Genomic DNA, 16,748 nt, shown 5'->3' with positions numbered 1-16,748 from the left:
GCAGCCACCACAGGGCCGATAGCAAAAGTATCGAGGCTCCTGTGGGTCACGTCCTACAGGTAGTGGGCTGTGAAGGTCGTTTGACGCTTTCAGACCACAGCTTGTAGCACCTGCGTCACGGAGAAGTTTCTCTTGAAGGCCATGGACGTGACGATGCCCGACATCATGTGCCCTAGGGCGACGTGACGGAGGAGGGTCTGGATTCAAGGCATGGTGAATGGTCCATCGAATCCAGGCTGAGATGGTATTCTTGGTGACCCTCCTCTTCGTCCTTCCCGTGCTCACAAACAGAGCTTGCACGTGGGGACGGACTGCAGCTGTTCTCTTCAGATAACGTCTCAGACTTCTCACTGGACAGAGAAGCAGGTGATCTGGTCATCTGTTACGGAGCGGAGACTCACAACCCTGAAGGAGTCGAACCGTGGGTCCGGAACTCCAGGGTTCTGAGTCTTGGCAACAAACTCAGGGACGAATTTGAGCGTTACCTCCCCCCATCCCCTTGAATGGGTGACGTCGTATGAGAGACCATGAAGTTCACTGACTCGCTTGGCCGAAGCCAGAGCGAGCAGGAATACCATCTTCCAAGTCAGGTGTTGGACAGAGGCCTGGCATAATGGTTCGAACGGAGGTCTCTTCAGAGCCCTGAGGACCCGAACCACGTTACAAGGAGGCGGTCTCACTTCCGACTGAGGGCAGGTAAGCAGCTAGCTATGTATGAGTAAGGAAAGTTCCAGCGAGGAGGAAATGTCTATTCCTTTCAGCCTGAAGGCAAGGCTTGAGGCTGAGCGATAGCCTTTCACCGCCCAGACTAAAAGGCGCATTTCCTCCCGCACATAAACGAGGAACTCCGCTATTGCTGGAATAGAGGCATCGAGGGGAGAGATACCCCTCCCACGACACCAACCATAGAAGACTCTCCACTTCGCCTGGTAGACCCCTGCGGATGACTTTTGCAGGTGCCGAGACATCCTTTCCGCAACTTGTTGCGAAAAGCCTCTCTCAGTGAGGAGATGCTGGATAGTCTCCAGGCGTGAAGCTGAAGCGATGCTACGGCTCTGTGGAAGATGTTGCAATGTGGTTGTCTGAGTAGCTCGTGTCGTGGGGGAAGCTCTCTCGGGGGTTGCGTCAGGAGATGCAGAAGGTCCGGGAACCACTCTGCATGATGCCATAGCGGAGCTATTAAGGTCATCGACAGGTTGACCGATAGTCTGGTCTTGTTGAGCACCCTTCTCATCAGACAGAACGGTGGGAAGGCGTACACGTCAATGTTGTCCCACCGTTGTTGGAAGGCATCTTGCCAGAGTGCCTTGGGGTCCGCGACTGGGGAACAGTACAGCGGCAGCTTGAAATTCAAGGCTGTCGCGAACAGGTCCACTGTCGGGGAACCCCACAAAGTCAGGACTTTGTTGGCTACTTGCGGATCCAAAGACCACTCGGTACTCACTATCTGCGAAGCTCTGCTCAGACTGTCGGCGAGCACATTCCTTTTGCCAGGAATGAAGCGAGCTGACAGACGTATCGAGTGAACTTCGGTCCATCTCGGTATCTCTACTGCAAGATGGGATAGCTTTCGTGAAAAGGTACCTCCCTGCTTGCTGATATAAGCCACTACTGTGGTGTTGTTGCTCATCACCACCACGGAGTGACCCGCCAGGGTCTGTTGGAGCTGTTGAAGGGCCAGAAATACAGCCTTCATCTCTAGCAGGTTGATGTGAAAGTACTTTTCTGATTCTGACCATAGGCCTGAGGCCCTTTGGTTCAGAACGTGGGCCCCCACCCTTTTTTTGACGCATCTGAAAACAACATCAAATCCGGGGGAAGGACGAGAAGATCCACTCCCTTTCGAAGGTTGTCGTCGGTCAGCCACCATCGCAGGTCCGTCCGTTCCGCAGGTCCTATAGGGACCATAGAGTCCGGGGAATCGATGCCTTGATCCCACCGGGACTTGAGCCGCCACTGCAGAGATCTCACCCTGAGGTGGCCGTTGGGAACTAGACGGGCCAAGGAGGCTAGGTGACCTAAGAGACGTAACCAAGATTGGGCTGGAAGGTCTTCTCGACTGAGGAAAGACTTTGCAACCCTCCTCAGCCTTGCTATCCTGTCGTCTGATGGAAAGGCTTTGTGGAGATCGGTGTCTAATATCATGCCTAGATATACCAGTCGTTGTGTTGGGAGCAGAGAGGACTTCTCGAGATTTACCATGATCCCTAGATCTTGGCAAATTCCCAGAAGCCTGTCTCGGTGTCGAAGAAGGGTCGACTCCGAGTCTGCCAGGATCAGCCAATCGTCCAGATAACAGAGGAGACGGATGCCGTTCCTATGCACCCACGGAGATATCAGTGTGAACACTCTGGTGAACACCTGGGGCACTGTGGATAGACCGAAACACAGCTCCTTGAACTGGTAGATCTTGCTGTTTAGGTTGAATCTTAGGTACTTCCTGGAAGAAGGATGGATTGGGATCTGGAAGTACGAGTCCTTCAGATCCAGTGTGCACATGAAATCTTGCGGTCTCACTGCAAGTCTGACCGTGTCTGCTGTCTCCATGCTGAACGAAGTTTGCTTGACAAATTTGTTCAGGGCTGAGAGGTCAATGACGGGTCTCCAGCCTCCAGACGCCTTCTTTACAAGAAAGTGTCGACTAAAGAAGCCTGGGGAGCCGTCTATGACCTCCTGGAGAGCATCCTTCTTGAGCATGGTCTCGACTTCTGCCCGAAGGGCTAGCCCCTTTGCCGATCCCATTGCATAGGAGCTCAACGACACTGGATTCGCTGTCAGGGGAGGTTGAGATGTTATGAATGGGACGCGATATCCTTGTCCGATCACAGAGACCGTCCAGGAATCGGCCCTGTGTTGCCGCCACCTGAGCACGCAACTTTGCAGGCATCCCCCTACAGGTGGACACGCAGGAGGATTGCCAATCCTAGCGTTTGCGGCCTCGGCCGCTCCTTCTAGGATTTCTGCCTCCCCTGGAGGACTTTCCGCCCTTCTTGTCTTTGACAGGAAAGGGCTGCTGTTTAGACACCTTGGTCTTAGCTGCCGGAGCCTGCTTCGGTGTCCTGCGAGGCTGCTGTTGTTGTTGAGGAGCTGGAGGCTTGTAGGGCTGGGATGTAAGGGCCTTCTGGAGGAGCGAATCTTGACTCGTCTTCCTCTACCTCTCAGCTGTCCGTTCTACGTCCTTGGGCTCGAACAGGCTTCCTCCAAGGATGGAGGAGTGTCTGAGCTTGCTGACATCCATAGTGGGGACCTTCGGGTGGAATCTCTCGGTTACCGTGTCACGGCGCTTGAGAATCGAGTTAGCCCACAGGTTAGTGACCTGGTGAGCTAAAAACTCGTTAGAGCGCGTTCCCGAGAGGAGGAAGGTCTCCAGGGTCTTCCTATTGCTCTCCTTGGATAAGTCCTCAGAGCCATGAAGTGGCCTGAAAGGCACACTTCGCGATCTTCTCCTGGCTCAGGACCTCCGATGCCGTGAATGTCACCTGCCGGGCGTTAAGTTTCTCTACAAAGAGACCCCTGGTGAGCTCTTCCACGGAGTGGTGGAAGGGAAGAGCTAAACAAGGCTCCTCCATGATCTCGAAGTACCTCCTCTGCTGTACGCGAGGAGGTGGGAGGAGCTTGTTCCCGGCAGAAGAACGGCTGGAGGAGGCAAGCTCGGAAAGCTGGCCCTCGACCTTGTCCCTGGCGCTCTTCACCCTTTGGGACCAGGGCAGGGCTGCACTGGTCTTGGGGGGCTTCTGAATGCCATAAACCTAGTCCAGGACCATATCCTTGCCTTCGCGAGGGGCGGTCTCGGGATCCTTGAAACTATTGAGTTGCCTCAATAGTCCAAGGACCTGGCAGAAGGCGTGCTCCGATTCTCACTGCTCTCCTCCTTGTGGACTAGCAGCTAAGTCTCCTGTCCCCATTGGCTCTTCATGGGGGGAAACGCGGACGTTCTCCTGGGGAAGGGGTGGCTATGGACGAAACCTCGATGATGATTTGGGTAACGTCTTGGAGTCCTTGGGCTCCCTCCTGGGAGGGATACAGGACTCCAGCAAAGTGGTCTGGAAGGTACTTCCTACGCGAGACATTTCTCTTCCTTGAGGTGGGGTTCCTCCCATTGGTGCTGTGGGAGAGTGTCTCACCTCGCTGGATTCTCCCGAGGACGGGAAAGGTTCGTCCACAGGAGAAGGAGAAAACGTCTGCGAGGGGGAAGGGGCCTTCCCGACGGACCTCTTGGGAGCCAGCTTAACCCGGGGAGAAGTCACCGTGAAATCCACTCCTCTCCTTCTCTTCAGTGGGGGCGAGGAAGCCTTTGGTTTCAGTCCCAGATCAGCGAGGGCTGGCTTCATAGCCTGCACGACCGCTTTCATCAGGGAACCGAACCAAGACTGGCGGCTGACTGACGCAGTGTCAGCGATCCCTGCTGGAGGGAAGGGGATCGGTTGATCCTTCGGAGTGGATACAAGAAGGCCTGTCTGGAAAGAAGAAAGGGAAGAAGAATGTTGTCCAGACCTCTCTGATGACTCTTCTTGCTCCTGGACGGGTGCTCGGCGTTTCCGTGATGGCGATCACGAGGATGATCTCGAAGTGTGGGGCCCTAGTGCCTCACAAGGCTGGGCGCGCTGCGAAACCTGGCGGGAATCGTGCTGGTGCTCGCGCGATGAAAGGATCACTAGTTCGCGCTGGGAATCGCGCGATGGCAGAATCGCGGGGTGGCGCGTGGGTGGTAGGTGGCGCGTGGGTGGTGGGTGGCGCGTGGGTGGTGGGTGGTGGGTGGCGCGTGGGTGGTGGGTGGCGCGTGGGTGGTGGGTGGCGCGTGGGTGGTGGGTGGCGCGTGGGTGGTGGGTGGCGCGTGGGCGATATTTGGCGACTTGGCGCGTGGGTGCGCGGGCGAGGGTGTGCGTGAATGCGCAGGTGAGGGTGTGCGTGAATGCACAGGTGAGCGCGAGTGCCTGGGTGATCGCTGGCGATCAGGAGAATGATGGCGCGTAGGCGAACGATGTGGCCTAGGCGAGATCAAGCGCGTTGGCGAGCGATGTCGCGTTGATGAGTGACGGCGTGCTGTCGAATGAAGGCGCGTTGGCGATCAATGACGCGTGGAAGACCGACCGCATACAGGTGAGTTGGCGCGTGGACGAGTCGGAGCCCTGTGGCGATCATAAGTGTTGGCGCATTGGTGAGCGCTTGCGCGCAAGCGAAGGATCGCGCGGGCGCGTAGGCGAATGCTGGAGCGTAGGAGATTGCCGACGCGCCGTGGCTGAAGGTCTTGGTGGTGAAGTCTCGTGGGCGGACTCAGGAACTGGTTCGTGGGCGCGCGGGCGCTTATATACTTTAGTGCACGCTGGAGACTGGAGCGCAGGCGGTGGTCGACGCGTAGGGGAACACTGACGAGGTAAAGGAACAATGTCCTTGCCTGCGCCCAGATCCGAAGATCGTGGGCGCGCGGGCGAGCGTTGGCGCGTATCAGGAACTGGGCGTGACGTAGTGCGCTGATGCGCCGGAGGTTGACGGCGTTCAGGAGACTGTCGACGCGCAGCAGGGGCTGAAGTGCGTGCAGGTGAGCGCTGAGCAGGAGAGCGCTGGCGAACAGGGGTGCGTTGGCGATCAGGAGAGCGCTGGCGATCAGGAGAGTGCTGACGGTCAGGAGAGCGCTGGCAAGAAGAGTCTGAAGACTCCTCTGCCGTAGAGCGCTTGCGCGCAGGGCGCTGACAAGCAGGAGGGCGCTGGCGAACATGAGATCGCTGGCGAGGAGAGTCAGAATACTCTACAGCAGGAGAGCGCTGGCGAGCAAGAGAGCAGGAGTGTGCTGACGAGCAGGCGGGCTCTGGCGATCAGGAGAGCGGTGGCGCTTGTGCGCTACAGAAGGGCGCACAGGTGAAACCTGGCGCGGAAGGGCCTCCCCCACATTGTGAGAGAGGTCCTTCTGCCCCGAAGGGACCAGTGCTTGCGTAAGCAAGGGATATCTGGCAGGCACAGGAGATCGCGAACGATCAGCAGAGAGGTCCAGAGGAGTTACTGCTACGGTCTGCTCCCGACGAGAAGAATCCTTCACAGGGGACGACGAGGATGACGACCAGAAGAGGAGGCGCCTCTTGCCTCCCTTGTAAGGAGAAGGAAAGCCTCGGCGACGAAGAGGAGGGCAAGCCTTACGGCGAAGACGACCTCGGGGCAGGGTATCAGCATCGTCAGTCCTCCGAAGAGGAGTCTCTGTTAGTGCACTCCCCCGAGAGGGAGCAACACTCGCAGGAGAGACCGTTGGACCCAGCTTCCCCCTCGAAGGATGTTCAGAGGGGGAACCTGGGCCTTCAGCAGCAACAGCAACAGTAGCAGCAGGGGTTTAACCCGACCCGTCGGACGCCTCTGTCACAACAACGTCGTCAATAGCCAAAGGAACTACCTCTGGTATTACCGGCGACTGTTGGACAGCTGCCCCCAACTGGATCAGATCAAACAGGGCTTCCTTGGAGGGCGAGCCCTTAAGCCCCAAGGAAGCCCAAAGCTGGAAAAGATCATCATTAGACACAGTTTGGTCGTAGTCTACAAAATCAATAATATCGGAGGGGGAGCTGTCTTGCTATGGGAGGCAACGCCCTCTCCCACACACCAAGTTTGGGAAACAAAAGAAGGGCCTACGCTACCACTCGGCGGTCTCTCACGAGAGACCGAACGAGTGGGAGCTTCGGAGGAGGTTCGGGTAACGAAAGAAGTGTCCTTGGAGCCTTCCTTCCCCAGGGGGGAAGAACGGTCTCTCTTAGAACTCTTCTTACACCGCCGCGCAAACCTCTCCCACTGGGAGGTAGGCCAGTCCCCACATTCCATACACAGATTATCACTATTACACCGTTGACCTCGACACTGCGGGCAAAGGGAGTGAGGGTCAGTCTCAATCGCCGACATAAAAGTTCCACATGGGCGATCGGGAACTCCAGGGCATTTCTGCATGGTGGAAAGCAAAGGTAGAGGCCAACTTCAAACAAACACACACTGGAAGAAAAAGCAAACAAATTAAGGCTGCCAATATGCGAGGACGGGACAGAAATGTCTGTACATCGTCCGAGCCAAAAGTGAAGTGAGGCAGCTTACCGGTGTGTGGAGGGGGGAAGGGTAGCTAGCTAACCCTCCCCTACCCCCGTGCTAACTAGCGCGGGGGTAGTTAAACCCTCGTTAAAACTCTAATGGCTAGTCATTTCAGCTACGCCGAAAGGAAACCCTATGTAAATAGCGTGGTTTGTATTTCGGTTATGGAACAAAATAATAATAATGATAATAATCAGAAAAATACTCAGAATCAGATAAAATGTGTCAGATGATGTTTTCTGACCAAAACAAATCCCTACACATTTAAAAAAAAAAAGCAAATTCATGAAATACATGCAAGCTACTTACTCTGGCTGACATGGTATAAGAATGCTGGGTAAATCAGGATTCACCAGTGACACATAGAAGTTCGTCAGAAATGCACAAGACAGCATTATCATGCAGCTTTTCAAGAAAAATGAAAGGGAGAGAAATCGTCTCCAAGTCTCCCATCTCGTAATAGGAACCCAGGCACTAACTGAAAAAAAGAAGAAAAAAAAAAAAGATATACAATGCAATAGAAATCTAAAGGATTTTGTTTAAAAATTTTATGCAAAAAAAAAAAAAAAAAAAAAAAGGCTTCAAAGAAGGAATTCAAAACCCTTCATGCAATATATTTGTTCAATTGGTGATCTACCAAAATACATAGCATTTAAAACTTAACATAGCTTTTGAATTTTATCATAAAAATGGAGTTTTTATGATAAAACAAAGTTTTATGAATGCTTACCTGGCAGTTATATATATATAACTGAGTCTCCGACTGCGGCAGAATTTAATCGAAAATCGCGGCAACCGCCTTGTGGTGGTTGTGTGGTTAGATGGTTAACAACCCTTACAGGGTGGTACTTGGAATCATTCCCGTTTTCTGTTCCTCAGATTATCTTTGCCCGACCTGTCTCCTGAGGGGAGGTGGGTGGGCTTTAAAATATATATATATATAACTGCCAGGTAAGTATTCATAAAACTTTGTTTTATCATAAAAACTCCATTTTTATGAATAGAACTTACCTGGCAGTTATATATATATAGCTGATTCACACATTTGGAGGAGGGAAACAGACAGAAAAACATAGTTGGGGAAACAACAAAAGAGTTGTAGGAGAACAAACACCTTGATTCCTTACCTGCTAAGGTAGCTGACTTCAAAGGTAACCGCCTCTAGAGTCGCTTTCCCTAAGGAGTGTTCAGCCAGGAGTAGACCTGCTACGCTGCGAACAACTCAATCGAGTCTGTCAAAGTGGTAGGAATAACAACTTGACTAGACTTCATAAAACTACCTTCCCATATAAAAAAACCTGCAACCTTACTAAAGCTAACCATCTAACCTTGCAGAAATAGATATAAACTATCTATCTGGACTGAGGGAACCGTACCACAAGACGAGGACCTCAGACAACCATAAAAAACAAACCCATAAACAAGTACATAAACTAAGGTTGAGTGGGGGTAGTAACTCCTTTGCCTAATACAGAAGCCGCAGCTACGCATGGGCCCAAGGTATAACACTTGTCATAGTCCACTCTTACCTCTCTGAGGTAATGAGAAGCGAAGACAGAGTTGCTCCTCCAGAACGTTGCGTCCATGATCTGCTTAACTGACATATTTTTCCGGTAGGCCAGCGAAGCAGCAATGGCCGTTACTTTGTGAGCCCGTACTTTTAACAGGGCGAAGTTTTCTTCCTCGCACAAGAGGTGGGCTTCCCTAATAGTTTCCCTCAGGAAAAAGGACAAAGCGTTCTTTGACAGGGGTTTTTGAGGATCCTTCACCAAACACCATAAGGAGTTGGAAGCACCCCTCACGCTCTTAGTGTGGGCCAAATAAGCCTTGAGAGCCCTAACTGGGCAGAGGAGGCTTTCCTGTTCCTGACCTACTAGATTCGTGAGGTTAGGGACTTCAAAAGTCCTGGGCCAGGGTTTCGAAGGGTTCTCATTCTTGGCGAAAAAGTCGAACCTCAAGGCACAAACCGCTCCATTAAGGGTGAAGCCTACACGCTTCTCGATTGCCTGGACCTCGCTGATCCTCCTGGCAGTTGCTAGAGACAAAAGGAAGAGGGTTTTCTTAGTCACATCTCGCAGAGAAGCTTGCGAGATAGGCTCAAACTTCCTGGAGCACAAAAACTTATGCACCACATCCAGGTTCCAAGAAGGGGGTCTTAAGTGCACCTGCTTCGTTGTCTCAAAAGACCTAATGAGGTCCTGCAAGTCCTTATTCTGAGATAACTCTAAGCCTCTATGCCTAAAGACGGTTGAGAGCATGCTCCTGTATCCTTTAATGGTAGATACAGCCAGCTTAGCATCCTGCCTGAGGTACAAAAGAAAGTCTGCAATCTGGCTTAGAGAGGTAGAGGACGAGGAAACCTTGCGCCTCCTGCACCAAGCTCTAAAGGTCTCCCACTTTGACTGGTAGACTTTTTGTGAAGAGATCCTCCTTGCCCTGGCAATAGCTTTCGCTGCTTGTGCCAAAAAGCCTCGAGATCTAACGAGCTTCTCGACAGTCTGAAGGCAGTCAGATTGAGAGCGAGGGGTTTTGGTGAAATCTCTCGAAGTGGGGTTGTCTGAGAAGATCTGGACTTGCCGGGAGTCTTCTTGGAAAGTCCATCAGCAACCCTACCACTTCGGTGAACCATTCCCTCGCAGGCCAGAATGGAGCCACTAGGATCATTCGTCCCGAATTGAGGAGAGCGAATTTCCTGACAACCAGATTGATGATCTTGAACGGGGGAAAGGCATATATGTCCAGCCCTGTCCAATCCATCAAGAAGGCGTCCACTGCAACAGCTTCCTCGTCCGGGACTAGGGAGCAGTAGTTGGGGATCCTCTTGTTTAGACCGGAGTCGAAAAGGTCTATTACTGGTCTGCCCCACAACTTCCAGAGGCTCCGACAGACATGCAGGTTGAGAGTCCACTCTGTAGGAAGGATTTGTCCCCTCCTGCTGAGCATGTCTGCCCTGATGTTTCTCTGCCCTTAAACAAACCTTGTCAACAGCTGGGTCTCGTTCTCGTTCGCCCAGAGGAGAAGTTCTCTCGCAGTTGAGAACAGAGAGAGGGAGTGAGTTCCCCCTTGCTTCCTTATGTACGCGAGAGCTGTGGTGTTGTCGGAATTGATCTCCACAGTCTTTCCCGACACCGAGGTTTTGAAGGCCTTGAGCCCTAACAAAATGGCCATCAATTCCTTCCTGTTGATATGCCAACTGACCTGACTCCCTTCCCAAATACCTGAGGCCTCTTTGTTCCCTAGTGTTGCTCCCCAGCCTGACTCGGACGCGTCTGAGAATAACACTAGGTCGGGGTTCTTCTTGAACAAGGAGATCCCTTTTCCCAATAGAGCTGGGTCCAGCCACCACATTAAAAGATCCTTGATCTCTGTCGGAATGGGAAAAGAAAAAGTGTCCTCCTGGATCTTTCTGTTCCAAACCTTTGCGAGGAAGTGTTGCAGAGGCCTTAGGTGCAGTCTTCCCAAAGGGACAAACTGCTCCAGGGAGGATACAGTTCCCAGCAGACTCATCCACTCCTTCGCTGAGCATTCCTGCTTCCTCAAAAAGTCTTTGACTTTGTCCAGGCACCTGGTCTGCCTCTCCTGGGAGGGAAAAGCCTGAAAAAGAACTGAATTCAGAACTATCCCCAAATAGAGAATAGTCTGATTCGGCTCGGTCTGAGACTTCCCCCAGTTGACGATGAGTCCCAGGTCCTGAGTGATCGTTTAAGTTTTCATTAGGTCCTCCAGACATTTCTCTTTCGACTGTGACCGGATCAGCCAGTCGTCTAGATAGAAGGAGACCCTTATCCCCTCCTGGTGTAACCAGCCAGCCACATTCGCCATTAGTCTGGTGAAAACTTGGGGAGCTGTGCTGAGACCGAAGCAAAGTGCCCTGAACTGGAAGCACTTGCCCTGGAACACAAACCTCAGATATCTCCTTGAAGACGGATGAATGGGGACGTGAAAATAAGCGTCCTGCAGGTCGAGAGAAACCATCCAGTCTCCTGGATGAACTGCAGCCAGCACTGACAGAGTCGTCTCCATGGAGAACTTTGTTTTCTCCACGAAGGCGTTCAGAGAGCTGACATCTAGGATTGGTCTCCAGAAACAGGCGATTGTAAAAGCCTGGGGAGGCGAGGTCTTGAACTGGCTCTATTGCTCCCTTGACCAACATCTGGTCGACTAGCTCCAGAAGAGCCTCTCATTTCCCCGCGTCGGTGTACTGAGCCACCAAGGCTAGGGGAGAGTCTGAGAGAGGTGGTTTCTTTAAAAAAGGGGATCTTGTAACCTTCCTTGACGACTGAGAGGGACCAGGTGTCCGCCCCTCTCCTTTTCCAAGACTGCCAAAAACAAGACAGTCTTGCCCCTACTGGTGTCTGGAGGACTTCCATCTCATTTTTTGGACCGGGGCCTAAACGCACCCCTGCTGGTCCTTGGCCCTGACTCTTGTCTTCTCCCCCTAAAATCCGCTCTCGAGGAGATCCTGCCCCGAAAGGGCTGTTGAAACTTCTTCTCCTCCTTCTTCAGAGGAGCAGGAGCAACAGGTAAGGTCTTTCTAGCTGACCGAGACAAAAGGTCCTGAGTAGCCTTCTGAGCCAGAGAAAGGGAGATAGCTCTGACCAGAGCTTCAGGAAAAAGATGACGTGAAAAAGGGGCGTAAAGTAGCTCCGACTTCTGGGCAATAGTCACAGATCTAGAGGTGAAGGAGCACAAAAGGGCCCTCTTCTTTAAGACCCCTGCTGAGAAAAGGGAAGCCAATTCATTAGCTCCATCCCTTAGAGCTTTGTCCATGCAGGACATGATACTCGTCAGGTCCTTCGTGTCCTCCAGGAGTTCAGACTTCCTGGCCAGAGTCCCGAGAGACCAGTCCAGGAAGCTGAAAACCTCGAAAACCCTGAAAATTCCCTTGACGAGGTGATCAAGCTCCGACATGGACCACATTACCTTGGCAGAGTTTAAAGCATGCCTTCTTGCCGAGTCCACAAGAGCCGAGAAGTCACCTTGGGAGGAGGAAGGCACTCCTAACCCCAAAGGTTACCCTGTCTCATACCACATACCGGCCTTGGAAGCGAGCCGAGACGGTGGAAAAGAAAAGGTGGTCTTGAACAATTACTCTGCCTTTTTAAGTACGTCTTCCTTACTGAGCCTCGCGATCCTCATAGGATGCTGAGCGACTCCTAGGAGCTGAAGTATGAAGGGTTGCAACCCATACTAAAGGACCTCATCAAAACCTCTAATCTAGGCGCTTCTCAAGAAATGACTTTGACCACCCGCCAAATCAAGTAGGATGCGAAAGGCTTCTTAGCCTTCCGGACAACCCAAAAACAATAATAAAACATTTCAAGAGAAAGATTAAAAAAGGTTATGGAATTAGGGAATTGTAGTGGTTGAGCCCTCACCCACTACTGCACTCGTTGCTACGAATGGTCCCAGAGTGTAGCAGTTCTCGTAAAGAGACTGGACATTCTTAAGATAAAAAGACGCGAACACTGATTTGCTTTTCCAATAGGTTGCGTCGATTATACTTTGCAGAGATCTATTTTGTTTAAAGGCCACGGAAGTTGCGACAGCTCTAACTTCGTGTGTCCTTACCTTCAGCAAAGCTTGGTCTTCCTCACTCAGATGGGAATGAGCTTCTCGTATTAACATTCTGATAAAATAGGATAAAGCATTCTTTGACATAGGCAAAGATGGATTCTTAACTGAACACCATAAAGCTTCAGACGGGCCTCATAAAGGTTTTTAAATAGAACTTAAGAGCTCTTACAGGACATAAGACTCTTTCTAGTTCATTTCCAACCATACGATAAGTTTGGAATATCGAACGATATTGGTCAAGGCCGAGAAGGCAGCTCGTGTTTGGCTAGAAAACCAAGTTGTAGAACATGTAGCCGTTTCGGATGAGAATCCGATGTTCTTGCTCGAAGGCATGAATCTCACTGACTCTTTTAGCTGTGGCTAAGCATATCAGGAAAAGAGTCTTAAAGGTGAGATCTTTCAGGGAGGCTGATTGTAGCGGTTCGAACCTGTCTGACATAAGGAATCTTAGTACCACGTCTAAATTCCAACCAGGTGTAACCAAACGACGCTCCTTCGTGGTCTCAAAAGACTTAAGGAGGTCCTGTAGATCTTTATTGTTGGAAAGATCTAAGCCTCTGTGACGGAAGACTGATGCCAACATGCTTCTGTAACCCTTGATAGTGGGAGCTGAAAGAGATCGTTCTTTCCTCAGATATAAGAGAAAGTCAGCTATTTGAGTTACAGAGGTACTGGTCGAGGATACGGATACTGACTTGCACCAGATTCGGAAGATTTCCCACTTCGATTGGTAGACTCTAAGGGTGGATGTTCTCCTTGCTCTAGCAATCGCTCTGGTTGCCTCCTTCGAAAAGCCTCTAGCTCTCGAGAGTCTTTCGATAGTCTGAAGGCAGTCAGACGAAGAGCGTGAAGGCCTTGGTGTACCTTCTTTACGCGTGGCTGACGTAGAAGGTCCACCCTTAGGGGAAGTGTTCTGGGAACGTCTACTAGCCATCGAAGTAACTCGGTGAGCCATTCTCTCGCGGGCCAGAGGGAAGCAACTAGCGTCAACCTTGTCCCTTCGTGAGAGGCGAACTTCTGCAGTACCTTGTTGACAATCTTGAACGGAGGGAATGCATATAGATCTAGATGTGACCAATCTAGTAGAAAGGCATCTATATGAACTGCTGCTGGGTCCGGGATTGGTGAGCAAAATATTGGGAGCCTCTTGGTCATCGAGGTTGCGAAGAGATCTATGGTTGGCTGGCCCCAGGTGGCCCAAAGTCTCTTGCATACATCCTTGTGGAGGGTCCATTCTGTTGGAATTATTTGTCCCTTCCGACTGAGACAATCTGCCATGACATTCAAGTTGCCTTGGATGAACCTCGTTACTAGTGAAATGTCTAGACCTTTTGACCAGGTGAGGAGGTCCCTTGCGATCTCGTACAATGTCAGAGAGTAGGTCCCTCCTTGCTTGGAGATGTACGCCAAAGCCGTGGTGTTGTCCGAGTTCACCTCCACCACTTTGCCTTGAAGGAGAGACCTGAAGCTTTTCCAGGTCAGACGTACTGCCAGTAGCTTCTTGCAATTGAAATGCATTGTCCTTTGACTCGAGTTCCATAATCCCGAGCATTCCCTACCGTCTAATGTCGCACCCCAGCCTACGTCCGATGCGTCCGAGAAGAGAACGTGGTTGGGAGTCTGAACAGTCAGGGGAAGACCCTCTCTAAGGTTGATATAGTCCTTTCACCAAGTCAGACCAGACTTTATCTTTCCGGACACCGGGATCGAGACCGCTTCTAGCGTCTTGTCCTTTTTCCAGTGAAAAGCTAGATGGTATAGAAGAGGACGGAGGTGTAGTCTTCCTAGTGACACAAATTGATCCACGGATGACAGTGTCCCTACCAGACTCATCCACAGCCTGACTGGGCTGCGTTCCTTCTTCAGCATCTTCTGGATGGATAGCAGGGCTGGGGGTTGATCGTCTTGTGCAGCAACGTCCTCATCAGAGGGTTCCTCATCCGAAACTGATGAGGAAACGGCAACGGAGTGGGCAACGTCTGACTCGCTGAATCCGGTCGCACTGGTGGATGCGTGACGGAGCCGGACGCAATATCATGGCACTGCTGCACAGTCTGTGAACTGTCAACAACCATGGTTGCGCGAGGAAGTACAGCGTCAACCCGAAACTGTCTAGACTGTCTGGGTTGTGCAGTCAACACCCTACCGGGTTGCTGAGGTTGACGCACTGCGTCACAACAAGTCATCTCTGCTGGTTGTTGAACGTCTTCCTAGTGACACACTGAACGTCAACAACCACCTCCGAGCGTCGCTTAACGTCAACGTGCGACTGGCAACCCACACTGGGTCGCATCGGTGGAGGAACCACCTCAACTGGCAGACGCGAGTAGGATACCTCAGCGTCAACAGGGCGCACAACCAACCGGTTGGAAGGTTGTTGGCCAGAAGGTTCTTCTCCGTATTCAAGTCCTCTATCAAGGACACAAGCTTGGACTGCATGTCTTGCAGCAAAGCCCATTTAGGGTCTACGGGAGCAGGTGTGGCAACAGACGGGGTTAGCGACTGAGGCGGAACCATTTACCATCCCTGGAAGCCTTGTTATGTGTGACATAATAGTACAGCAAAACTTCAAAGGCTCGACAAAAGTTGAGAAGTTGACCTGTAAACAACTTGGAGCGTCTCCTGGCTAGGCGCCAGGGCGAGTCTACCAGAATTGAGAAGTCTATCTGGGCAGAGGCATGAACTCCCAAGCCGAGAACTTCTCTCGTGTCCTAACAGACTCTCGCTCTATAAGCCAGTTTAAAAGAAGGGAAATCAAAGGCTGTATCCCTAAAACTCCTCCTGGTGCAAAAACCAGTCGCCTAGCCAAGGTAACGCTCTCTAGGAAAGCGAGAGAGCACTAGCTTAACAACAACGGCTTCGAAGTAGTTAGGCCTAGTGTAAGTTCTGACGTTAGGCGAACGAGGAGCAGCAGTTACAAGATCCGGACGAAGATCCTTAAAAAATCATCATGATTTAATAAAAGTCCATAGGAGGCTAAGCAGCTTAAGGCTCCTCTCCAAATGACAGAGTCCTCAAAGGAATATCAGTAGGAGGGAGAACAGCACTTTCTCATCTACAGGAACCTTGTCAGATAAAAGCTAGGTTATCTCAGTGAGGGTCTCACTGGTGCATTAGCAGCAGACCAGAAGGCAACGTTATGTAACTGCTTGACAGTCTGTGAACTGTCAAAAACTGAACTGTCAACCACAACAGGTGCGTGAGGACATACAGCACTGGTGCATTAGTAGCAGACCAGAAGGCAACGTCATGTAACTGCTTGACAGTCTGTGAGCTGGCAACAACCATAGCTGTGTGGGGAAGCAAAGCCTCTACTCCTGACTGACTAGTCTGCTGCGGGCGAGTAGCGGTAACCACAGTGGGTTGCGGAGGTTGACGCACAGCGTCAAAACAAAGCAACTTAACTCCACCCTCCTGTTGTTGTGGTAACTCGCGAACGTCAACGGAGGGGAGCGTGCGTCTGTGAACGTCAACGTGCGGCTGGCAGGGTACACTGCGCATGGGTGGTGGAACTCTCACAGGCGGAGTGCGGGAGCAGGTAGCGTCAGCGTCTACTGTACGCACAACCGTGGTTGGTTGTAGGCTAACGGGTGCAGCGTCAACCTTCTCCACACGATACTCCTGCATAAAAGATGCTAACTGTGTCTGCATAGACTGTAGCAAAGACCACTTAGGGTCTACAGCAGCAGGTGTGGCAACAGACGGTGTTACTGCCTGTTGCGGTACCACTTTGCCTCTCTTAGGAGGTGTGCAGTCATCGGAAGACTGCAGCGAGTCCGAACTGACCCAGTAGCTACACCTGGGCCGTTGGACTTGCGCGGAAGGGACCGACTTGCGCTTAATAAGCTGCGAGACCTTGGTCCAAGGTTTCTTACGAGAAACCTCTTCTGCAGACGAGAAGTAAATGGGCTCTCTCGTCTTTGTGTGGGTGGGGCGATCTTGGGTAGATACGCCCGAAACCACGGAGGGAAAACGTCTGTTCGTTGATCAAGGCCTGACGAACCCATAAGTCGTTCGACATTACTTCTCCCCTGGGCTTGGGAGCTTGCAAGAGGTCCCGGACTAGGTGAACGACAGGCACGAACAGACGAACCCTCGGACGCAACACTGTA

General features: G+C 51.7%; 1 protein-coding gene across 1 annotated transcript in view; it reads right to left on the bottom strand.

Annotated features, from left to right (window-relative positions):
* The window catches only part of LOC137657603 (nucleoporin NDC1-like), a 98,175-nt gene that overhangs the window by 50,422 nt on the left and 31,005 nt on the right, over nt 1-16,748 (bottom strand). Inside the window, exon 3 of the mRNA XM_068391960.1 lies at nt 7,369-7,537. Coding sequence (XP_068248061.1) covers nt 7,369-7,537 — 169 coding nt within the window. The remainder of the gene's footprint in view (nt 1-7,368; nt 7,538-16,748) is intronic.

Source organism: Palaemon carinicauda, chromosome 18 (assembly GCF_036898095.1).
Source record: "Palaemon carinicauda isolate YSFRI2023 chromosome 18, ASM3689809v2, whole genome shotgun sequence".
NCBI lineage: Eukaryota > Metazoa > Arthropoda > Malacostraca > Decapoda > Palaemonidae > Palaemon > Palaemon carinicauda.
This window is presented reverse-complemented; position numbering and strand designations above follow the sequence as displayed.